Consider the following 25,950-nt stretch of genomic DNA (forward strand, 5'->3'; position numbering starts at 1 on the left):
TAGGGCCATCACCCAGGCAAAGCTCAGAGCCACGCCTCAACTCCCTTCTCTTCCCTGGTGTCCTCTGACTCCAGTGTCTTGAGAAGGTCTCCTTCCCAGTTCAGGAGAGTCTAGGTACTAACCAATTAGACGTGGAGAATGATTTTTGAAGTGTTTAGAATTGGAGAATGATTTTTGAAGTGTTTAGACTTGGAGAATGATTTTTGAAGTGTGTCAATCCTAAACAAGCATCCAGGCCCCCTGTGAGAGCACTGAAGGAATCTCTGTCGGTTCTAGAGCATTAGGTCACCATTCTCCACAGTTGAATCATCTGTGCTGGAGTGCTCAGCTGTTACCATCTGATTAGAGCTTAGAATTTAGGGCTTCGGTCAGTCGTCAGTCAGTCAGTCAGTCAGTCAGTCTCTTCCTTCCATTGCCTCGCCCTGAAGGCCCAGAGCAAGACTCATTTCCTGCCTACACTGCCAGAGTATCACAATTTCACGCTTTCCTCCATCCCTACAGCCTCGTTCTCCTTCCATTCTCTCTTCCTAAAAGAGCGATTCTGGACTTGAAGATCCTCACCATGGTATGGGACAGGTCTTCATGACATCCAGTTTATGCAAACATTCTCCCCCTCTCTCCTCTTCACCCCCCCTGGGGGGGCTGTGTTTGCACACACATGTGCATGTATGGAGGCCAGAGGTCAACAGTGGGTATCTGCTTCAATCACTCTCCACCTATTTTTAGAGACAAGCTCTCTCACCGGCCTCGCCCTCAAGGAGATCTGCCTGCCTCGGCCTTCTCAGCACTGAGATGTCAGGCAGCTGGCTTTTATGCGGGTGCTGGGGACCCGAACTCGGGTCATCGTGATGGTACAGCAAACACTTCACTGACGAAGCTATCTCCCGGTCCCAGTTGACTTTTGAATGTTTAAAAAGAAATTCGCTCTGAGGCTGCCTTGGATGGGTTGCCGGGCAGTAAGAACAGGAAAGTCCTGGGAAGACGGCTCGGTTGGTAAGTGCTTGTTCTGCCCGAATTCAACACTCAGAACCCACGTCCTAAAAGGCTGGGCGTGGTGACACAATCCCGGTGCTGGGGATGTGGATGCAGATCCTTGGAGCTTGCTACCCAACCACCGAAGACTACTCGGCAAGTTCCAGGCCAGTGAGAGACCATGTCTCAAAAAAAAGTGAATGGCACCTGAGAAGTTAGACCTGAAGAGATGCACATGTGCCCTTGTGTGACACACTTTTCCTGGGAAGATAGAACACACAGTGTACTCACCCCAGATAGGGAGCCCACAACAGAGGAAAGTATGGATACCACTGAAGTTCAACTTTATGTGCCACTGAGTTGTATTGAGGTTACTCACAGGAGCAGAAATGACTCAAAGCTGCATCACCAAAGCCTACCCCAGCATGGTGACAGCTCACCAAAGCTGCTGGAAATCTGGTGCCCGCGGCACAACCCTACAGGCAGCTCAACAAGTTGGAGAGTATCCTTTCCAGGTGCCTCAGCTGGTCTTAGCCTCTTCAGGGAGCGAGCGTGCACACACACACACACACACACACACACACACACACACACACACACACACACACACACACGTAGAAGGAAAGACCAGGTAGATATTTAAGAAAGTTCAGACCAGAGATGATGGTTGCCAGTCTGGGGTCGTAGCTGTGTAGAGGGGGAGAAGCAGGTGCCTTTGAGGCTTGTCTTGGAGATGGACCTGATGGAGATGGCTGATGGATTGGATGTGCAGGTGAAGGAATAGAAAAGGACCCAGATAGCTCTTAGGTTTCTGGCTTGTGCAACAGGGACAGGTGTAAACATGGGAAAGGGGTATAAAGGACTTGGAAGGGGAAATCAAAAGTGTAGTTTTGAAGACGTTAAAGTTATATCCAGAAGCTATGTTACATCCAACTATTCCACTCATACTACCCTGGCTATCTTAGCCACTTATAACTTCATCTTTATTTTTTTATATGGAAAAGTGTGTGTGTGTGTGTGTGTGTGTGTGTGTGTGTGTGTGTGTGTGTGTGTGTGTTTGAGCATGCAGTTGTTTGATCCACTATTTTTATTTTTATTTGATTTGGTTTTTGAGACAGGGCCAGGCCAGCCTTGAACTCACAGAGATCCGCCTGCCTCTGCCTCCCTGGTGCTGGGATTAGAGTTGTGCGCCACCACCCCCGGCTGACCTATTGCTTTATGAGACTTAACACCTTTTAACACTTCTTCAGTCGACTCCAAAGGCCACCGTGCCCTACCCCTCCATTGCTTCCACCTTACTGCCTTTTTTTTTCTTTCAGTGCTGCACATGCTAAGCACACGCTCTCCACTGAACTAAGACCCTGATTTCTCATACTGGAACTGGTAGTCGTCTCTTTAGCCGGAGCTCCAACTTTTGCAGGTTTTCAGCAGCTCTCTCTCCCCTCCCTCACTCTCCCCCATTATCCCAGGAGCAAGAGCTTCCTATTGAGCTCCCCTGCACACTGCTGCTCCCTTGTCTGCCCACTGCTACCATCCCAGCTGAAATCGGCCATTACTCCTTATCCAGACTTTCCAGTCTTTCAAATAACTCATTTCCTTACACATTGGTGTTGTAGAGTAGTTTTCTGAAGATTCTAAGGGGTTGGAGTCTAGCTCATTTGCCTGGCAGACTCGGAGCCCTTTTATCTCCCCCCCCAACTACAAAAATGCCCCCCACCCCGTTTCCAAGGGAACGAGGTGTATTTTTTTTTTTTGTTAGCCTAATATTTGAATGGTTAGCCTTTCATGATCTGGTCCCTTCCGTTAAAATAGAGTGCCTTTACCCACTGAACAATCTTGCCTGTCACACTTCTTTATATGTTTAAAAAATAATTTATTTTATGTGCATTGGTGTTTTGCCTGCATGCATGCCTGTGTGAGGGTGTTGGATCCCCTGGAACTGGAGTTACACAGTTGTGAGCTGCCACGTGGGTGCTGGGAATTGAACCAGGGTGCCCTGGAAGGGCAGCCAGTGCTCTGAACTGCTGAGCCATCTCTCCAACCCCAGTTCTTTGTATTTTTATGTAAGCTGCTGCTTCCAGTCAGCGTGCCCTCCCATCCTCACCAAGCACAATCTTGTACATCCTCTAAGATAGTCTCAAATGCTACTAAGAGTCCTGCTTAACCATTTATTGAATACTCATTACTTAAGTACTCAATGCATATTTTATTAGGTAAGTTAAGCACCTTACATTTATTATCTGGCTCTGCATGGATATGGTTTCTATTACAGTTGACTTATTTTCTCTATAATAATGCAGATTCCTTGAGAGCACATTGCATCTTTGAATCCATAGCTAAGCTATATACACTTAGTTGATGAAAATGCTTGAGTAACTGAATGATTACAGTGCTTTGAACTAGTTCCTGTGGAAAAATACAAATGAAGCATAACTATTCCATTCTAACTGGAGAACACATGCACACACCTAATATTGCAAGAATTTTAAGTATTGAGATAATAAATGGAATACTGACCGTGTGTGTAGCACAAAGTCAACCTGGAAGAATCAAATTCATATAGTAAAAGGAGTATTTCAATTTTCATTGTCAGGGAGACCTGATTTGGGGTTGTTTTCCCACATCACATCCTCAAAAAGAGAGTGACTTTTTCTTTTCAAAGTACATCTGTAAAGTGGGCATATTACAGCTTCCTTTATGGAACTGTTGAAAGGATTTAGTGAGATAATAACCAAAGTGCCTATCATAGAACAATGCAAATGTTTAAAGCAAGCTAGAATTTTAAAGAAGTTACATATGTGGACTTGTTTCAGAGGCCTCAGTAGGTCAGTTCAGGATGCTGTGAGTGTTGGGGGTCTGGGAACTGACCAGCTAGGCTTAGATCATGGAGGCATCCAGAAACCCCAAACTTCTGGTGTTAATAACAAACAACACTACCTGAGGACACACTAACACCCTGCACACAAAACCTAAAACACTCTCTCACCACTGTTTAGCTGCAGAAGCAAATGAAAGGAAATTTGGGAGGGAGCGGGGAGGGGAGTTGCATTTTCCAACCACTGGGGAGACATCCTGCACTTTCCATCACCGAAAGCTCCAGGACGCTGACGTTTTTCTTTGGTTAGATTCTACCCTGCAATTTCCACAATCTCAGCCAGTTTCAGGAAGGTGATAACGGATTTGTCAGAGTGGATTACTGGTGATATTGTTAGCTCTTAATGGACAGTGATGAAAAGTAGTGAACTAAAATCGCAGCACAGAATTTGCTGTCTTAAATTTTTCAAACCATTTGGTACATTAATCCCACAGCCCCTCAAAGCCCGTTCTTTGTATAGTCAGCTGATGTAGCTGGGTGGTGGTGGGTCCTATGTAGTTATTAAAAAGTTAAACATTTAAATGGTGATATTTGCAGATTGGACACTTAGAGAGTTGAGGCTCCCTTTTAGCGCCAAAACTTGAAACTACAGCTTTTAGTTTAGCTGGGACTCTTCCGCTACCTTACTCCCTTAAAACTACATCTCCCAGCATGCTCTGAAGCTGGTCTGACCTCATTTCAAATGGCCCCGTAGGGCAACAAGGCTGGTTAGTTTTGACCGTGCTGCGTGTGACATGAAAAAAAATCGATCCCAATTGGCAGCCATTTGGGCTTTTATATCTGTCAAGCCCCTTTTTTGAACTGTGGTCATTAAATGAAGGGATCTGGTCTGGGAGGGCCCATCCATCCCCGCAACTGGACGAGGGACCAGGCAAACTGTCTCCGGCAATCTAAATAAGAGGGAATGTTGACCAGGGAACACCGCTGGGGCCGATCTGAGGAGCAGGAACCGGAGCCCAGGCTGAGTCCGAAAACTGTCGGATCCAGACTTTGGCTCGGGGACGGTTGGAAGTGGGAGATGGAGATGCCAGAGGAACCGGCCAAGAGTAATAGTGGGCATTCGCTACCCCCAGTTTATATTTATAGTCCCGAGTATGTCAGCATTTGCGACTCCCTCGCCAAGGTCCCCAAACGGGTAAGAGAGGTCTGGATGAAAGACCATCGTTTTGGGGGATGGGGGTGGGGGTGTGAAAAGGGGAGTACAATTAGGAAGCCAGGAAAACTGGACTGAGGGATACCTTCAGCAGAAATTGTACTAGCAGTTTCAGGCACACCAAGCTGAAGCAGAAGGAAGTGGTTACCTTTGGGGAGCGCAGCGGGGCTGCCAACGTATGGGTGGGGGCGGGGGCGGGGGAAGGAATGGTGAAGAGGTGAACGTACTTTCTAAGAGGAGGGGTTCATTGAAGCCCTCGACCACAAGCTGTTGGGAGAGAGTAGTCCATCACTTGCCTTAAGTAAGGCTGGGAGCTTCCGTCTTGGCGATTTTGATACTTTGTATCTGTTTTGTCTTAAGTGGATCCCAACTGTTAAAGTGAAAGAGAAGAGATACAGTTGTTACTTCTTCCCGCAGGACGGTGTTAATGGGATTTCAGTCAATTGAACCTTTAAGAGACTGTTCTGCCTTTTTTCTTTTATGCTGATATTTCAGGCCAGTATGGTCCACTCTCTGATCGAAGCATATGCCCTGCATAAACAGATGAGGTAAGTATGTTGACCTTTCTGAACATGGTCACCCGTGAAGCCAGGTTTGTTCATAGTCGTAATAAATACTCCATCTTGTAGTGAGACTAACCAGGGGAGAAATGGTACTTTAAAAAAAAGCCTTTGTGGGAGTGTTCATTATATGTCTGTAACTCGGGAAAAGGTCTTGAAGAATTGACACTTGGAAAAGGTACCCAAGCAGTCACTATCTGGAAGAAGGCATTTTGTTCCTAAATAAGCACTTGTCAGATGCTTAGATCTATCTGATATGGGTGGGGAGGGGTTAAGCAGGGAAGTGTTCAGTTGTTGTTTTATATTTGGTTTAGGTTTTGTTTTATTTGTTTTCTAAAGCCGGATTTGAGGATGTGGGTTCAACTTGAGACCTTTAGATACGCTACTCCACCATCACACCAAACTTTAACCCAAGGAATCTGTTGAAACCAAGCCAGAACTTAAGAGCTAGCTGCATGCTTCTCAAAAACAAACAAACCAAAACCAAAACTAAGCGTTCTGTTGATTGCCAAGTCTGTATTTAATGTCATAAATGCAACTATTATGGACCTGGCACGTGGCAAATCAGGTTTTCTCATGACTAACCAACTCGGTGAGTGGCTGTATCATCTAATGTTTCATCTCCCTCCCAGAAAGCAATATAATAGGTTTTCAGATTTTTTTACCTTAGTATTAAGTAATTTTTAGTGTGTACATTCAGTTTTTGGTGTTTCAAGACAGGATTTCTCTGTGTAGCCCTGGCTGTCCTGGAATTCTATCTGTAGCCCAGGCTGACCTTGAACTCACAGAGATCCGCCTGCTTCTGCCTCCCAGGTGCTGGAACTGAAGGCATGCACCACCACCGCCAGGGAGTGTGTACATTCTTTAGGAATGTTTTGCTGTTGCTGTTTTGAGACAAGGTCTCTGTTGTAGCTCTGTCTGGCTAGGACCTATTATGTCGACCAGGCTGGTTTTGAACTTACTAAGATCAGCCTGCCTCCATCAAAAGGTATGCATCACCAAACCTAGCTAGGAATGTTTTCCCATCATTGCTTAACTCCTGTGTTTGTCAAGATAACTATTCGCCTTTCCTTAAAGGATTTTAACACTTTTCTGAGCCAGGTGGTGCAGGAACGAAACAGCTTCAAAGCTAAGCTTTGTAACTTAGCCAGATTCTGTCTCAAAATAAAAACTGTAACGGGCTTTAGGATATTGTTCAGCAGGTGGAACACTTGTCTACCATCCATGAGGCCTAGGTTCCCGCCCACAAAATTAACACTGAAAATCTTTTATTGCAAACAAGATGTTAAAGCAAGACATAGGAGAGGCTGCCAGCATTCTTGAGTTGGGGATTCAGGGAAATCCATGGGAAGGTGCTCTAAGAGGGAACATCCAGGGAGGCTGGGACTATAATCCAATATGACTGTGATTGTGAAAAAAACTGAGACTGGCTCTCTACATAGTCCAGGCTGCCCCGGAACTTGGTGTGGGAGACCAGGCCGGCCTTGAACTCACAGAGATCTGCCTGCCTCTGCCTCCTGAGTGCTGGGATTAAAGGCGTGTGCCATTACACCAGGCTTCTTGATATTTTGATTTTAAACATTTTAAACATATTTTTAATTAATTAATAATTTACCTTAATGTTTTGTTACCTTGCATTTCTTTCTTTTGATGGGTGTTGAATGGTGAGGGGTTGGTCCGTGAAGTGTGCATGTGGAGGTCAGAGGACAACTTGGCAGGAGTCGGTTCTCTCCTTCCACCACGTGGTTCTGGGATTGAACCCAGGTCATCAGGCTTGGCAGCAAGTGCTGGTACCTGCTGGGCCATCTCCCTGGCCCTGAGATTTTTATTTTAATGGAAAACTTTTTCACTTCTCATGATATAGACGTGTACTTGAACAAAAAACAAGGATCCTTGATTTTTGACTGTATATTTAACTTTTGAAGTTGAACCACAAGATTTCAAAAACCTTGGTTATATTAGTTGCATAACTATCCTTACCTGTATTAATTCACAATAACCTCATGGCTCTACTCCCATTTGGAAAATATACATGGCTACCTCTTTGTGGCTAGACTAGCGCTCCTTCAATTTGAATGGGCAGTCATCTTAAGATTGATACTAAGCCAGGTGGTGGTGGTGCACACCTTTAATCCCAGCACTTGGGAAGCAGGGGTAGGCAGATCTCTGTGAGTTCGAGGCCAGCCTGGTCTACAGAGTGAGTTCTGGGACAGCTAGGGCTGTTACACAGAGGAACCCTGTCTTGAAAAACCAGTGTGTGTGTGTGTGTGTGTGTGTGTGTGTGTTCTTTTTTTTTTGTTTGTTTGTTTGTTTGTTTGTTTTTCGAGACAGGGTTTCTCTGTGTAGCTTTGTGCCTTTCCTGGAACTCACTTGGTAGCCCAGGCTGGCCTCGAACTCACAGAGATCCGCCTGGCTCTGCCTCCCGAGTGCTGGGATTAAAGGCGTGCGCCACCACCGCCCGGCAATGTGTGTTCTTATTAGAATACAAATTGTGGTTCATTGGGCCTAGCATGAGACTTGAGCTCTGCCTTTCTAAGAAAGAAATGCCATGCTGCTAGTGTGTTGACTACCCGGTCAGTGGCAAGGGGTGGAGAACATACCTGCAGCAGAATCCAGAAGAGACAATGGGGACTCAGCAGGTTCGAGGCCCCAAATCCCATGTAACTTGCCTCCTTCCTTCTCTCATTTCCTCCTTTTCTCGCTGCGAGGAGCAGATTGAGAGGTTCTAGCCGTTTGGTCCTTCTGTCCTTCCTCTGGGAGACAAATGGAAGAGACCAAGTAATAGAAACTTGATGTTTGAGGACACTGGAGAGAGGAAGCAGGAAGTAGGAGCATTTGCTGCCGCAAGCACTAGGACGCAAGTTCAAATCCCCAGAATCCCCAGGAAAAGCTGGGTTGTGCCACACATACAAGAGTCAGAAAAATTGCTGGGGCTTGCTGATCGCCAATGTAACTAACTCCAGGATCAGATTCAGTGAGAGACTGTCTCACGTGAATAGGGGTGGGAGTTAGAGGGCAGGATGTGTGGCATCCTTTTCTGGCCTCTGTGCATAGACAGGCTTGCAAAACCCCATGCATATGTGCCCATACAGCACCACCCCCATAAACAAATACTTTCTACGTCTGACTTCTGTTTTTTTAAGACAGTGTCTTATAGACGCCAGTTTGGTGTGGAACTTGATGTGTAGCCTAGGCTAGCCTCACACTCATGATCCTCTTGCCTCTCAAGGGCTCTGATTCCAGACATTTGCCGCCATCTCTCACATGCTATCTTTCTACTGCCTTTTTCCGCAGTGTCGTGCAGATGTTAGGCAGCTGTTGCATAACTGCGCGGCATCCCCAGCCCAGTTTCCCTACTTTGTACTCTAATATTGATGACAGTTGTCCAGGAAGGTTTGCATGTAAGTCCACTAAGTTGACCCATTTTACAAACGAGAAAGCTGAGGCACAGAAGAGTCAACTCACCTGACGTTAACAGAAGCAGTAAGTACAGAGTGAGGGAAGGAATCCAGTTCTCGGGCTCAGAATTCTGTGTGGTAACCCAGCTGCCTATTAAAATAGACACAAGGGGATGGGGGAGCCAGGCTCGGCACCGAAACTAACACGGGTGACTACACATCTGACTGAGAGGATTACCTAGTCCAAGCAGAAACTCACTCAAATGTCAACGGCTTTGCTGCTTTGTTGATGAGATGTAACTCACAGAGCAAAGTTGATGTTTCAGTCTGTTAAAAATAGGGTTTTATGATTACTTATTTTATGTGTATGAGTGCTTTGCTTGTATGTGTGTGTGCATGTGTGCCTGGTACCTGTGGAGGTCAGATGAGGGGGTCAGATCTGGAACTGGAGTCCTGCATGGTTGTAAGTCACCAGGTGGAGTTGGGAACTGAACCCCAGGTCCTCTGCAAAAGCAGGAAGTTCTCTTAACCCCTGAGCCATCTCTCCAGCTCCAGAGTTCTTTTAATTTTTTTAAAAAGTATATATATTAGGGGATGTGCGGGCCACAGAGCACACATGGAGGTCGAGGGCACCTTGCCGGGGTAGTCCGTTCTCTCCTCCACAACATGGGCGCCAGGGATTAAACTCAGGTGGACAGTCTTGATGGCAGGTGCCTTTGCCCCTGAGCCATCCTGCTGGCCCAGGGTTAGTGGGTGTGGCTAAACCAGGGACCTTGATGCATGAGCATCTGTTTGAGTTAAATATAATTTTTCAGTTCCATTCCCTACCTAACAACTGAAGGACAAAGTTGTCCTCTTGTCTCTTATTAGTGGGGTCAGTATCATAGGAAGTGAAGACTGGGCCGTGCAGTGGAGGACATGGTGTGTTTATGGCTTCACTGGACCCAGAAGCTGGGACCTGTCTTTTCTCTTCGGTCTGTTGGCTGCTGTTTCCAGCGCCTTGCATCTGGGCCTGACTCACTCCCCTCTGTCTGCTCTGTTATTGTTAGGATAGTGAAGCCCAAAGTGGCCTCCATGGAGGAGCTGGCCAGCTTCCACACTGATGCCTATCTGCAGCATCTCCAGAAAGTCAGCCAGGACGGTGATGAGGACCACCCAGACTCCATAGAATATGGACTAGGTAAGGTTCTCTCCGGCAACAATGGGCGGTCAGTAGACTGCACCTGCAGACTGCATTACTTAATTTGTCACTCTATGTTTATGTATGTTGTAAGTATGTTTGCTTGTGTGTGGTATGCATGTGTCTGCTGGTACACAGGTGGTACAAAAGGTCAACACTGAGTGTCTTCTCTTTTTTGGTTTTTTTGAAACAGTTTCTCTGTGTAGCCCTGGCTGTCCTAGAACTCCTTCTGTAGACCAGGCTGGCCTCGAACTCACAGAGATCCTCCTGCGTCTGCACTGCCACCACCTGGCTCTGGATGTCTTCTTTAATTACTCCCCACTGCTGTGGGATGTCCTGTATGCTGTGAATATATGTTTCTACGATTGATTGATAAATAAAATGCTGATTGGCCAGTAGCCAGGCAGGAAGGATAGTGTAGGCAGGACAAGGAGAGAGGAGAATGCTGGGTGGAAGAAGGCTGAGGCAGAGAGACGCTGCCAACCGCCATGAGGAAAAGCATGATGTAAGGTACAGGTAAGCCACGAGCCACGTGGAACTTATAGATTATAGAAATGGGTTAATTTAAGATGTTAGATCTAGATAGCAAGAAGCCTGAGCCATGAGGCCAAACAGTTTAAATAATATAAGTGTCTGTGTGTTTATTTGAGTCTGAGTGGCTGCCGGCCCGGGTAGGACTGGAGAGAGCTCCAGCTACACCCCACCTTAGTTTTTGAGTCTCTCACTGAACCTCACCATTTGACTAGGTTGGACAGCCAATGATCTCCAAGAATCTACTCGTCCCCACTCCTCCAGTGCTAAGGTTACACATTCATGCCTTCTGTGCCAGCTTTTACAAGGGTGCTAGGAATCTGAACTCAGGCCCTCATCCCCTGTGTGCCAGGCATTTTACTTACTGAGCTACTTCCAAAACCCTTAATACTTTTTCTTTCCTTTTCTATCTTTATTTTAAATTGTATGTGTATACGTGTGTGCCTGAGTGTATGTGTGTGTACCACGTGTATTCAGTGCCAGTGGAGGTCAGAAGAGGCCTTAGATCTCTTGGAACTGAAGTTATAGATGGTTGGGAGCTGCCACGTGTGTTGTAGAATATTATTCTAAGGTGTGTTACTTTTGTTTATGCTGCATTTGTTTAACTCTGTGAAGCTGTGTTACTGTGCCTGTCCAAAACACCTGATGGTCTAATAAAGAGCTAAACAGCCAATACCAGGGCAGGAGAAAGGATAGGTGGGGCTGGAAAGCAGAGAGAATATACAGAAGGAGAAATCTGGGAAGAGGGAAACTAGGAGCCATAGAAGGAGGAGGACTCCAGGGGCCAATCACCCAGATACAATGTACGCCACAGAGTAAGAGTAAAATTTTCAGAAATAAGAGAATGGGAAAAGCCCAGAAGCAAAAGGTAGGTGGGATAATTTAAGTTAAGGAAAGCTGGCTAGAAACTAGGCCAGGCTAAGGTCAGGCATTCATAATTTTTTTTAAGAATAAGCCTCCATGTGTGATTTATTTGGGAGCTGGATGATGGGCTCCCCAAAAGAGCCAAAACAACCAACAACACACGTGGATCCTGGGAACTGAACCCAGGTCCTCTGGAAGAGCAATAAATGCTCTTAACTGCTAGCCATCTCTCTAGCCCAATACTTTTAAATTAAGAAATAATATAACTGGTGCACGTGTGTGTGTGTGTGTGTGTGTGTGTGTGTGTCTGTGTGTGTGTGTCTGTGTCTGTCTGTCTGCCTGCCTTGTCCGTCTGTGTCTCTGTGCCTGTGAGTGTGTTATTCAGGTGAAACCCAGGGCCTGGCATCTGCTAGCCAAGCACTCTGCCTTAGCTGTATGTCCACCCCAACTGTTCACTTGACTCCCTCGGTTTAGTCACACTGTGTACACTATATGAAGTGAACACAACTGAAGATGAGCCTGATGGAGAAGAATCCTTTTGATGCTGAGATTCTAACGGCAGCACTTAGATCTACTCTGGCTATCTGCATGCTGGTTCAGCTGGTCTATAATCATAGGTTTTCAATATAGATTTATTTGGTTTGAGTCTTTTTTATTTTTTTTGAGACAGAGTCTCACCATATCGCCCTGGCTGGCCTGGAACTCGTCTGCCTCTGCCTTCCAAGTCCTGGGATTAAAGGTGCATGTCAGCATGCATGGCATTAGGTAAATATTTAAATTCTGGCTAAGTTTCCTACCTTATCAACAGATGCACTAAAAGAAAATCACAGTGAATTGTCAACAGCATAGTCGAGAATAGGTGTGTCCAACTTGTAGTTCATGGGCCACATGCTTCCCCAGATAGCTATGAATGGGGCCCAACATATTTGTAGGTGACAGCAACATACTGTGATGTCAAAGGTTAGGCTAGGCACCCCTGTTCTAAAGAAACTGTGGGTTAATAGGAAGACACTAGATTAGCAATCAAAAGACCTGGTCCCAGGCCTGGTTCTATGTGACCCCTGGCAAAATGCATCCCCTCTTGGGCCTTGATTGACTGCTGATGGGATGTGAGAAGTTCACCTTGATGGCTTTATCCTTTCTAGCACTAACATTGGAAAGCCTTCCCTCCCTAACCCTGGAGATGATTTTAGCCCAGAAGCTTCTTAGCCCATGCTGTTGTCACGACTTAACCCATCCTTCCTTCCCCAGATCATCTTTAACAGACTCTTCTGGGTTCTGCCCCCAGGTTACGACTGTCCAGCCACACAAGGGATATTTGACTACGCAGCAGCCATAGGAGGAGCTACAATCACGGCTGCCCAGTGCCTGATTGACGGGAAGTGTAAAGTAGCGATTAACTGGTCTGGAGGGTGGCATCACGCAAAGAAGTAAGGAAATGACCTTTCTGCTTTCTAACTCCTTCCTCGGTCAGCCTCTCAGTTAGATAACCTTGTACACTTGTTATACTGACTCTTCTGGGAACCACGTACGTGTCTAGCATTTTATAAGGTGTTCGGAAAAGACGCAAGAAAGCTAGATGACCTAACAGAGTGGAAGGCACTGCATTGAAAATCGGGGCATCTGGGCTGTATGCCTAGTTTCCCTGCACACTTGGCCAAACCTCCCTAGGCCCCAGTTTCTTTATCAGTCAAGGGTCAGGGAAAAGGATGCAACTAGACAACCTACAGTGCTTGGAAATCCCGTCTCGGGGACTTGGCTCTAGAAACGGGAACGGGACTGGACTAGTTAGAAGATAATATAAATTATGACACTAAGGGGCTATGTCCAGTATGTAAGATGAATAGACTGTCAGTATGGAGAAATTAATCACGGAAGTCTTGGGAGAGGTGTGTTTCAGAGCTCATACTTGATATAAGTAAGAAATGGGTTTTTGAATAAGTAGATCATTGATGAGAATAGCCATAGAACAACAAAAGGCTTCAGACTAATCAAGGAGTCTTTCACTATGTCCAAGGAATGTGCTAACATGGCTATCTGTCTCTAAGGGAAAAGGGGCTCTTCTTGGGTACTGCTTGCTTAGAGAAAAAAGGCCTTTGAGAATCTCGTGTTTGCATGTGTAACTTCCTACTCTGACAAGAACCCCAAGCCGCCCTCCACATCTGGCATCTCATGTGCTGGGTTAGTAGTGCTTAATACTTCTAGGGAGGGGGGATCTCGCAACTGAATTTATTTTTCAATGTGCCGCCTGGGTGAAAGAACGCAGCTGTCTTCCTGACTGCCAGTGTATCATTCGCAAATCAGCGAGAGCAGCCAACCGAGACCTTGATCTTCAGTCAAAAGAAAACAGCATTGGATTCTTTCAGACTGAAAGGCACCACAATTTTAGCATATGCAAATTTACATAATAGTATGGTGTTCTTTTCCAAGTGGACAGATTTGCTGGCCAAAGAAGTCCTTGTAAAACTAAATAACTACATTCTCCTGCCTAGACAATGGAAAACTGATGTTTTAGTAATGATTTCACATGGTCTTAAACAAAGAGAACAGCCTGCTTTTGTTAGCTTTTTTTTTTTTAAGTTCAAAATTAAAACAAGATTTTTTCTTATTAAAGCTGAAGGATGAAGAGAAGAGCAGGACTCTCTGCAGCCAGGCCTTCTCCGTCCTTTGGGCACGGGGAGTAAGGAAGCCTGGTGCTCTCCCCAAGCATGCCTGCTCTGGCGAGGGTGCCGTCGTTTCCCAAGGTTCCGTTGCTGAGGAAGGGCTCGGGTCACTTTCAGACCTTGCCACCCCTTAGCCCTGGCTTTCTGCCAAGGGCTGTCCACTCCAGCGGAGTCAGCCGTGGCCGGCGGGCCGCATGCAGGCATGAAGGGACTCACATGCCATTCCCTGTTGAAGACAGCTGTCAGCTGCTCCCGTCTGGAAACACACAGACCTGTAGGGACTGTAAATTACAGTTTCCAGGGACTGACTTCACTTAGGTCTCAATTCCAAGGTGTGCTGACACAATGAGAACCTCTCTGAAGTAGGACCACAGGCTTATAGGCTTACACGAAGCTAGGTGCTACCTGTTATTGTTACTGGAATTTCTGGGGAGCCCAACCTTGAGTGTCACATGGTACTGGGCAAATTGGGGTCTCGAGACCCATTAATTAAAGATTTTGTTTTGTTTTGTTTTTGGTTTTTCGAGACAAGGTTTCTCTATGTAGCTTTGTGCCTTTCCTGGAATTCACTCTGTAGCCTAGGCTGGCCTTGAACTCACAGAGATCGTCTGCCTCTGCCTTGTGTTGGAATTAAAGGTGTGTACCACCACTGCCCAGCCTAATTAAAGAATTTAAGATTAGACTCGGGCTAGGCATAGTGGCATACACTTTTAATCCCAGTGCTCAGGAGACAAGCGGACAGACCTCTTCTAGTCCTGCTAGGGCTACACAGTGAGATTCTATTTGGTTTTTCGAGACAGGGTTTCTCTGTGTAGCTTTGCGCCTTTTCCTGGAACTTACTTGTTAGTCCAGGCTGGCCTCGAACTCACAGAGATCCGCCTGGCTCTGCCTCTCAAGTGCTGGGATTAAAGGCGTGCGCCACCACTGCCCGGCGAGATTCTATCTTTAAAAACTAGATGGACTCAGCAGGATGCTCAATGACAGTGACAATTTTATTAGTCTTTAAAAGAAAACCCTTAAGGCAGGCAAGCTGTAAATCTTGGTAGCTGCCAGGGAGCATGAAAAAGAGGAAGAGAGAAAACTCATGCCTTTTGTAAGCCACCACAAGGCAGAAATGAGGGGCTGGGAATCAGGGGGAGGAATAACTTCAGAGAAAGAGTGAGAAAGCCCAGAGCATCTGAGGAAGCATGCGTGGGAGGGAGGCAGAGTGGGGTTTCTGAGAAGGAAAAGAAAAAGTGCATCCACTCATTAAGGGAGTGAATTGTTCCTCTCCCATTTATTTAGCATGCCTTTAGGTGGGCTCTGGGCTTTCCTTAATTAACTCACGTTTTGGTAGCTTGGACTGTTAATTTTCCACCCAGAGACAGAGATAGAGCTTAGAGTCTGGTTTCTAATCTCCACCAGATGTCCTAACAGTATCTGTTCTGAGGATGGTACCCTGACCTCAGTTAGGAGATAGGCTGGAATTAGGGACTGGGTGGACCCCATTTCCATCATGAAAATCCAGAGATCAGTTCCAAAGCTGTCTACCAGAAGCTCCTGAGTGTCTGGACGGGAGCTCTGCTCACACCCACACGTAGGTGATAAGAAAGCAGAGCTCCCCTCTGGCATCTGGACACTCCTGGAACTGCTGCTTCAGGGGCCCTGCCTGCCCTGAGCTGCCTGTCAGGTCTGTTTTCATCGTCCCGCTCTGTTCATTGCGATCACACGATCCGTTTAAACCCCAGGTACACGCGCAGAGTCCTAGACCCCGTGCGTGCAGTGGGTAAACACTGGGTGGCAAGCCCATGGTTGTGCCTTTAGTAACTGGAGGTAGGGGAATTGAAGTCAAGTCGATTTCTCCCCACCGAATTGAAAAAACATCTTTGCTTTGAAACTATTCAGACGCCGACAGGGTTCTGGTGGAACTGGCTTCTTGACAACTTTGGTGGTGTTGAAAGTGGGAAATGTGCTCATACTTGTTGACCCAGTAACAATATTCTTAGATTCTATTCGGATGAAATCACCTAACCCTGCCGTCAAGAACTTGATATCTTGGGGACGATAGAGCCAATCACGGCGTTTGGAAGTTAAATGAGAGTGATTGTAGAAAGGCCTGCAGACGGTGATACAGAATGGCCAGGGCGCCCAACTCTTAGGTGAACCAAGCTAGGGTAAAGAACACAGTGGCAGGAGACAGTCCCTTCCCGACGAGAGCAATTCTAAGTTGAATGGACTGGGACAGAAGCATTGGCCAAGAGCAGGCTAGCGGCCTGTCGGCTGAGCTGGGACTAAACCCCTCGTTCCTGCCTTCATTCCCTCTCAGTGGCAACAGGCGAGCTGGCCAAGTCCAGGGAGTCAGTTGCCACACAAGATCCAGGCCTGTCGGCAATGGGGTAGAGCACATGGCAACCGTATCTAGGAGGAAGAGGGGGGATCCAAGGCGTTTTTATTACTCGCCATGCGTTTTCTCCCCTCGGTACCCTGTCCTATGTCTCCACCATCCCCCCCTCCTCCAGAAACTCCTTATTCAGTAGCTCAGGATGATGTCATCTTCAATCACCTGGCCTTCTTCAGTCTCATTAATAGCAAGGTCTCAATGTATATAAGAAAATGAATAAAATGATTTTTCTCTGGCTAATCGATGGTTATGCTAACTCATAGCCCAACCAAGAACCTAGAAGAGATGGGGGGAGGCATTATTCCTTTCCCAACACAGACAGCTGAACAAACTGTCACTGGGGCTGATGCCTTACAAACTCCTACCTTCTTCCTTAAATATCTGCAGCTCCAGTTTTCCATGTGAAGGGTACTTTTACTGACAGCATCCTAGGACTTCAGTAGCATGTCTTTGATTTCATTACTTGGTTTTCCTCCATACAGTGCTGTGGGTCAAGTGCCACCTGCTGGCAGTCAACTGTTATGGTCTCTTTTCTTTTCTTTTTTTTTCCCCGCTTCCTTTCTCTGAGTAGCCCTGGCCGTCCTGGAACCCGCTCTGTAGACCAGGCTGGCCTGGAACTCGGATATCCACCTGCCTCTACCTCCCAAGTGGTGGGCTTAAAGGCGTGTGCCACCACTGCCCGGCGACATAGATCTTATTTTCATTTTATTTCTTCTGGCCTCAAGCTTTCTTTGTAGCCAAGAATGACCTCGAACTACTGATCCTCATGGCTCTACCTCAAGTGCTGGTGTTACGGGGATGCAGCAGCATGTCTGGTTTCTGCAGTGCAGAGTCAGACCCAGGGCTTCCTGCATGCTATACAAGCACTCTAGCACTGAGCTCTAAAAGGTTCAGTGCTGGGAATTGAACCTAGGACTTCACGCATGCTAGGCAAGTGCTCTATCACTGAGTTACATTCCCAACCTGGGATTTCATTTTCATATGCCCTAAAGTCTGTATGTGCATTTAAGATGATAAGTCTTATCTGGACACACTGTTTAGTATTCTATCCATGCATTTCATCGAAGAGTTTACGTTGATTTATTTCAAAGAGGCTTTTCTACTGGAATCTCTTTACTAGTTCATCTATACTGATTTTTTTCCCTCACCAAATGACCACTTTTGAATTATAATCTGTCAAGTATGTCTCCATCATTTTTTTTAATTATCTTTTTCTTTCATCTCCTCACAATCATACGGACATAGTTTCTCCATGATTTGGACGCGAGAGGAGCATTAGGAACATTAGATTGTGTTCTCGTTTGAATGGAGCCTGAACAGAGTAGGAATGTGTAGCTGCGAAGCAGTATGGAGGTCATAGATGGAAATTAAAGCTGGAAAGGGGTCTAGAGAGAGGGCTCAGCAGGTAAAGAGCACGCAATGCAAGCATGAGAGCCCGAGTTCAGATCCAAAAAACTCAGGTAAGAGCTGGGCAACTCCGGTGGCTTCTGGTGATCCCAGCACTAAGAGGCAGAGACACGGGCTTGGATTCCCAGGGCAAGCTGGGTAGCGTAGACTAGCCAGAACGATGAGCTCTGGGTTTGAGAGAGCCTGCCTCAATAGCTGAAAATAGAGAGTAATCAAGGCTGTGCAGGATGCAGCTGTCCCCACTTTGTCCATGTGCCCATGACCGATGCTTAATCATGTGGAAGAATGAGGAATGTTAAGACAAAAATATCCAGTTATTGCTCAAGACTCCATGTAGGACAGGAGTTCTAATGGGGATCAGCGCCTACAGATAAACGTCCTTTATATTGCTGGTATGACACAATTCTTCCCTTTTGTTTTTTGAGATGGGATCCCACTGTATGGCCAAAGCCGCCCTAAAACTTAGGATCCTCCTGCTTCATCCTCCCGAGAGCCAAGATTACAAGTGAACACAGCCATGACTGGAGCACTAATTTCTTGATCTAATTTGCATTGGAGAAAGTGATAAGAAGGATGTGTGGTAAGACTAGACAGGGCTGTTGATTGAATCCTGTTGTGACAGCTTGGAGCGTTTATAGGCTCATCCCCGTAATAAACTAAAGGAGGCGGCAGCTGGGTTGGAGAATTAAATACAAAAAAGCAAGTTACAAAACTGGTGAATGAAGGCCACGCTTCTCACAGGGACTAGTTTTCTAAGTTTAGGAAGTAACAGGAAATATTCTGAAGGGGAAAGATTGAATCTGACAGTTAAAAAAAAATAAAAACCAACATAACATAAAAGTTTTTAAGCCACTTTAAAAGTAAAAGATAAACAGGAACTGTCAAAGCCCAGGTGACATAGATATGACCAAGTGCAATAGGCTTGGGTTATTCAAGGCCCACATGCATTATTCTGTATTAAAAGAAATATGGAAAAAGAACATGACAGACACTTCACAAAAGAGTTTGAGTGCAATTAGAAGATGAGAGAAAATGTTTGTTACTAATCAAAAAATATAAACTAAGACAAGAGCCCTGCCTTCTGTCCCCAGTACTACGGACAAACCTGACACAGAAAGCCTTTTTGAGCCTGTATTTAAAAGAATGTAAAAAACTGAACATCTAGCAAAATGGGAATAAAGGAATGGTGAATTCACTCCATGAGATATTATGTACGCTATGATTTTTTTTGCTTTGTTTCTATGTGTGTATTCTTTTCTAAAGACTGGACCCAAGGCCTCCTGCATGTATCATGCACAACTCTACCACTGAGCTACGTATATCCCAAGCCCTTGTGCTATGATTTTTAATGGTAATTATGAAAATTATAGGGCATATCAAAAATAATTATATATATTTTAAAAGCAGGGCTTAAATCGTATGTATATTGTAATTACTTTATAGCACACACAAACACAGGGAAACAGTGGAAATGTGTACAGTGGTCGTCATACAGCGGCAGAGCTACTCCTTAGTTTTGTTGGTTTTGAGACATCATCTCACTCTGTGGCCTTGGCTGGCATGGGACTCACTGTGAAGACCAGGCTGGCTTCAACCTAGCAGTAAGAGAAACGGAGATAGATATTTTTCCTCCTGCCAAATTTGAGACGACTTTTGATAATCTATTCTGAGGAAATTAAAACTAATCCAAAATATGGTACCTGTGTGTATGACGATACTTTCTCATTTATATGACCCTCAAAGGAAGGATATGTAAACATTAACAATAGGAGAATGGTTAGGTAGCATCCCCTGGAATATTATATACCCATTAAAAATGGTGGTTAGAGCTGGGTGTGGTGGCACACACCTTTAATCCCAGTACAGGGTAGGTGGATCTCTGTGAGTTTGAGGCTAGCCTAGTCTACATAGTGAGTTTTAGCATAGCCAGGACTACATAGTGAGACCCTGTCTCAAAAAAGCAAAAAAAAAAAAAAAAAGGTGGGTATAGATTACTGCAGCTAGGAAAAAAATGCCCTTCATAAAATGTTACTTTTGTTTTTAAAGGACAGGTAGTTATAACATACATTCACTTAGCTTAGACTCATGTAAAAATTTTGTATACCTGAAAAAAATCTTATAATAAAATAGCTAGCTTTGCAAATACGATGATATGAGTATGTATTTTATATGCATATGCATGAGATAAATTTTAAAACCAAAGCCAGGGGCTGGAGAGATGGCTCAGCGGTTAAGAACATTGACTGTTCTTCCAGAGGTCCTGAGTTCAATTCCCAGCAACCACATGGTGGCTCACAACCATCTGTGAGATCTGGCGCCCTCTTCTGGCCTGTAGCCATATATGCAGGCCAGAACACAGAGTACATAATAAATAAATAAATCTTTATTAATTAAAAAAAAAAAAACAAAGCTGGGCGGTGGTGGCGCACGCCTTTAATCCCAGCACTCGGGAGGCAAGGCAGGTGGATCTCTGTGAGTTCCAGGCCAGGACAGCCAAAGCTACACAGAGAAACCCTGTCTTAAAAAACCAAATAATAATAATAATAATAATAATAAAATAAAAAATTTAAAACCAATATGACATGCAAGTTTTTAAGCCACTTTAAAATTTGGGTACATAAACACTTATCCTCACATATTTTCTGATTCCTCTATTTCCTCTGATGTACTATGTTATTTTTGTGAATGAGAGGCAGTGCTAATGTGGTATAATGAGTGTGGCATGTAAGGAGAAAGGTACATCTGGTATGGCTGGAAATTGCCAAGCAGAAGGATTGATGGCAGCATTGGAGCAGAAAAGTATGATGAATCTGGAGAACCAGAAGCAGTGAAATAATCAGAGTATGAAGACAAGTCTAGACAACATTACAAAGGCTTTGTGATTCAGACTAAGGAGTGGGGCATTTTTCCTGGTGTTGGTGAGGATTTAGTGAAGAACTTCAGTAGTACTGCAGTGTGCTGATTGAACGGAGGCTGAAGGTATGATTGCAGTCATTCATTTACAAACACTAAGCGCTTGCTGTATGTCATGCTAAGGAGACAAGCATGTAGGAGATTCTTATTATTCAAGGGAAGTGAGGTTAGACAAATGGTCACTTAGTGACTCCATTTTAAAGGGGCACTAAAACATGATATGGCAGTACATAACTGTAATCCCAGAATTTTGGAGACAGAGGCAAGAGGATTGCAAGTTTGAGATCGCCTGAGCTACACGGTGAGGCTGTAGCTTTAAAAAGGGGGAGAGGGGTCTGGAAAGATGGCTCAACAGAGTACTGGCTGTTCTTGCAGAGGACCCAGGTTCAGTTCCTAGCACCCACATGGTGGCTCAAAAATGCCCTTAATTCCAGTTATAGGGTATGTGACGTCCTCTTCTGACGTCACTGGCACCAGACACCCACACACATAAAAACAAATCTTTTTTGAAAGGTGGGATTTTAGAGTGCATACTAAAGGAACAGAGCTTGATTAGGATGCTAGTATAAATAGTGAGAAACCACCATTATTTTGTTTTGTCTTGTTTTTGTCTAGAACTACACACTAGTTCCCCCAACAAACAACATGTCAAGGATTGATGTATTTTGCTTAAAGTCTATTTTTTTTAACAAAATTGCATGATATTTCAAAGTGATGTGTTGAATCCCGTGAGACTCTTGAAACATGGTTATTAAGAGCTGATTTGGGCCGGGCGGTGGTGGCGCACGCCTTTAGTCCCAGCACTCGGGAGGCAGAGCCAGGCGGATCTCTGTGAGTTCGAGGCCAGCCTGGGCTACCAAGTGAGCTCCAGGAAAGGCGCAAAGCTACACAGAGAAACCCTGTCTCGAAAAACCAAAAAAAAAAAAAAAAAAAAAAAAAAAAAAAGAGCTGATTTGGGCCAGGATATTCAAGGATTTCACCTGTTTCCCTGAAAGCTTCTCCCTAATCTACTTAGGATCCAAACCAGCCTCTTCTGAACTACATTTAAAAATCATGGTCCTTATTTATTTTCTTCTTTTTCAATTGTGAATTATCCTACTGGATTGATGTTTTTCAATTGTGTGTGCTCGCTTCCTGATACCTTGCATTTTATATAAGGTGTGTAGCTTTACATGTAAAGCTTTACATGGTAATAAACTAATATTGAATTGCTAGGTGATGTTTGATGACCTAGAAGCCTTAAAATGAACAGATGGGTGGTAGTGCATACCTAAGAGGGTCGCTAAAATGGAGACTGACAGGAAGTGGTCAGTTCACGAGCAAACAACATAGCTTTTGCATTCCTAGGAAGTCCCAAAACCTTTCTACTGCTGGGGCTAAGATAGCAGCTGCTCAGAAATGAGCTCCCCGCATCAGCAAAATAGTGCAGCATTTGAATCCTGATGGCAGTGACTCATTAATGGAGCATTATAACTTAATGGACTGCAACGGTGACATATATATATATTATCATATATATAGTATCTATGGTATATATGTATGTGAGATCTACATATGAGAATTGCATGAAATCTGTTTTGGGTGGAGTCTGGTGTACTTGTGAGTACTACGTCATAGTGCAAAATGTCGTGCCACTATAGAATGGAACGACTGTGAACCCTGAAGACCTGGATGTAATCCAGGCTCTGCCACTTGGTAGGTGTGTGTAATCTCGGGGTTATTTCAGGAAAGTGTGCGCAGAAGCACAGAGACAGAAAAGTCGTGGGGACTGGTGAGGCGTGGGTTCCTGCAGACCAGTGGCCAGAGAGAGGGACTGGGAGGATCTTTATATGCCAAATTAAATAGCTTGGACTTTGTCAACTTGGCCCTTTTGGTTCTTAATTGTCTTTGTCCTTGAACCCCTCAGAAAGTCTAGTGAAAGCAGTTTCTTTGTCCTTAGAAAATGTACACCGCACAAACTTTTCCTTATAATTTCAGAAAGTTTCCTAAAAACCTGTTCTGGATGCCAGGCGAAGAACCCTCACTTCAGACACTGAAGAGTCACTACAAGGAATTTAGCCAAGAGTTACATCTCTGTCAGATTTGTACCTTAGAAATAGGACTCTAACTGTAGTTGGCAGATAAATTCAGGGAGAGAGGCTGTGAGTCCAGAGCCATCTGGTAGCAGAACAGATAGGAATGTGACCAGTTAGATAGAAATGACATAGAAGAGGTGGGTGGCATGGACTTTGTGTGCAGATGACTCAGCTGTTGAGGTACATGAGGATTAATGTGCTTATGTCTTATTGATAGTATCTGTTATAGAGCTGGGAATAGGACACAGCCCTGGGCTTTCTTTATCTTTAGTATGCGTACAGGCTATCGGGAGATTGTTAAAATACAAACTTTGGTTCAAGAGGTCTGGGACAGAACCTGGGAAACTACATTGACAGAAACTCTCAGTGATGTTGTCCACCACTAGTCTATAGACCATACTAATAACAGCAAGAGACAGGATGGAGCTCAGGAAAAACATCTTCAGTGAAACGATAGACTCGGACTTAATAGCATCATAGGTGGTTATTAAAACTAAGGAAATAGACCCAGTCTCCTGGAAAGAATACATAGACTAGTAGGATATAAAACAAATATTGAGCCTTGTGGAATGGCAGTTATTAAAGGGAACGTGGAAACTGAGGTTTATCTCAGTGTAGAGTGCAGGGTTACCATGTCTGGGGCTTTGGACTCCATCCCCAGAAGATGAATAGACAGACAGACAGACAGACAGACAGACACACACACACACACACACACACACACACACACACACACACAGACACACACACACACACACACACACACACAGTGGGGGCATTGGGGGAGGCATAAAAGACTATGGGATTTTGAGAAGGCGTGGTCAGCTGGGTGTGGTGGCACATGCTTTTAATCCCAGCACTCCAGAGGCAGGTGCAGGCGGGTGGATCTCTGTGAATTCAAGGCCAGCCTAGTCTACAGAGGGAGTTTCAGGATAGCTAGGGCAACACCAAGAAACCCTGGAGAGAGTCGGGGGAGGGAGGGAGAGAGGAAGAAGGAAGGAGGAAGGAAGGGACAGAGAGAGAGAGAGAGAGAGAGAGAGAGAGAGAGAGAGAGAGAGAGAGAGAGAGAGAGAGAGACAAAGAGAAGATAGGAAGTCTCAAGAATGACTTTCACCACAGAAACCCAACGGTGAAAATGAGCCACAAAAAGACCCACTGGAGTAGCCATGTTTGACCCTGTTTCGCATACATTCGCCACATGGCTGATGGTGCCCCAGAGGAGCAAAAATTTATTACTGAAGGTGAAATAACTTTAATGTTATAGTAATTTATGGTCCTCCAAAGGGAATCAGTACATAAACAGATGTACAGTGTGTCTATGGCATTACAATTTCATGGCAGGAGGAGATGATTAAGAAAAGCCATCTTAAAGGGATCCTTGAGTGGGAGGCAGGCAGGATAATGAGGAAACGGTTGAGAAGAAGCAGTACTGTACTACAGAGAAGAACTGGAGCGCGCTAGATGAAGCTTCAGAGGGTGAGAAGGGCTGGGCCGGGCATCCAAAGAGGTGGGCAGAGGGGGTGGCAGAAAGCCACACCAGCATTTACAGAGGCAGAGCAGCATAGAAATGGGGTGAAAATCAACATAAAGTCAAATGTGAAGCAGCACCCACAAGAGCAGGGAGGCCTCGGGAACAACTTACAGCTCAGTATTGCTGGGGGGCTATGGTGTAAATGGACAATGGCAGAAGATGAGGTAGAAATAGAGGGAGATGGTCGTGAAGGCCTTAACGTACATCAGAAGCACACGGGTGAACAGTGCTAATTTTGCCAGGGAAAATCACCCCTGGTGACACAAACCAGTAATCTCAGCTATTTGGGAGGCCAGGGCAGGAAGTCTGCAAGTTCAAGACCTGCCTGGGCTGTCGTCACAGATGAGTGTGGCAGGAATGTGGGGGTTACTACCGGCAAGGGGAGAGGGAGGCCTGCCTGGCTGCCTGCTTCTGTGCGAAATGACTCGCCTTTCTATTTCATTTGCCCATGAACTTCTTTGAGTCGCTGGATTCTTCTAAGGTCAGTCCAACAGGAAGTCACTTTGTCCTATCCAGATTTTCTTAAAATGAAACTCACCCTACCCTTGTAAACAATGCTAGAGGATTATTAGAACCTGCCACAGGACAGTGACTCATCTTCCTAGACTTGTCTAGATGGCATTGGGATGGTCCCTTTGGCTAGTCCTCATCCCTTCACCTCTCCGGTGTGTCTTTCTGTGTCTGGTTCTAAATTTCGGCTCGAGATGTCTTTCCTCATCTTGTTCTGACAGTGCGCTTAAGACACCACGCCTCCAGCTCAGCCACATTTTTCTTCAGCCCTCAATTCTGTCGTCTTCCCTCTGACTGTGTGACACTGCAGCCTTCCACCTGGTCACATAGACATCTTTGCCTCCTCCCTTGGAAGAAAAGAGATCATTGTCCCCCAATGGGCTGGATGTTGTTTTTTCTGCATGTTCCACCTGGGGGCAGTGAGTGATTGAGTTAGAAGGCTTTGTCTTGTGTGGTGTGGCAAGCTACACAGGGCTGTGCAGAGCGAGACTTCTAGCTCGTACTTACTATCTAGTTAAGTTCAAGCTGCAGAAGTTGGAGTCCCAGTAGCCCCATCTTTTGACGCATCAAATGGAGTGAATCAAAGTGACTGTACTACAGTTCCAATTCCCCAAAGAGCTCTGTACATAGCAGAACTTGTTACCATGGCAGCCAAACGTCCTCCTCCATCCACCCATCCTCAGCTCCAGCCTTACCAACATGGAGATGACTGCATGAAAAGGAGACCTGGATACCAAGGCAGTCATGTCATCTCACCACCAAGGCAGACGGCTCATTTCATCCACGGATGGCATGTCCTTGTCCCTTGCCGCTCAGTCTTTTCCCATGCTGGCACCTGCAGAACTGGCACATTACCAGGGAAATCAGTGGGCAGCCTGGACTGTTCTGTTAATACATGTCCAACTGATAAAGGACCAGTTTCTCCATAACAAAGCTGT

The 25,950-nt window shown here is 45.4% G+C and overlaps 1 protein-coding gene and 1 long non-coding RNA gene across 4 annotated transcripts in view; one reads left to right on the forward strand and one right to left on the reverse strand.

Moving 5' to 3' along the window:
* The first annotated feature begins 4,751 nt into the window (after positions 1-4,751).
* Positions 4,752-25,950, forward strand: part of Hdac8 (histone deacetylase 8) — a 219,160-nt gene continuing 197,961 nt past the window's right edge. For all 3 annotated transcript variants that reach the window (XR_013047960.1, XM_006996047.4, XM_015989441.3), the window contains exons 1-4: positions 4,752-4,982; positions 5,496-5,548; positions 10,008-10,138; positions 12,822-12,963. Coding sequence is in view for 2 of the 3 variants with exons in the window: in XM_006996047.4 (XP_006996109.1) it covers positions 4,752-4,982; positions 5,496-5,548; positions 10,008-10,138; positions 12,822-12,963 (557 nt within the window). In the remaining variant the exon portion in view is untranslated. The remainder of the gene's footprint in view (positions 4,983-5,495; positions 5,549-10,007; positions 10,139-12,821; positions 12,964-25,950) is intronic.
* On the reverse strand, positions 4,977-10,012 carry LOC121825865 (uncharacterized). Its single transcript, XR_006068219.2, has 3 exons — positions 9,026-10,012; positions 8,161-8,313; positions 4,977-5,370 (listed from the first exon to the last, which is right to left on the reverse strand). It is a non-coding gene; the product is annotated as an uncharacterized LOC121825865 (long non-coding RNA).

The sequence above is a fragment of the Peromyscus maniculatus genome, chromosome X, assembly GCF_049852395.1.
Source record: "Peromyscus maniculatus bairdii isolate BWxNUB_F1_BW_parent chromosome X, HU_Pman_BW_mat_3.1, whole genome shotgun sequence".
In the NCBI taxonomy this organism is placed as follows: Eukaryota; Metazoa; Chordata; class Mammalia; order Rodentia; family Cricetidae; genus Peromyscus; species Peromyscus maniculatus.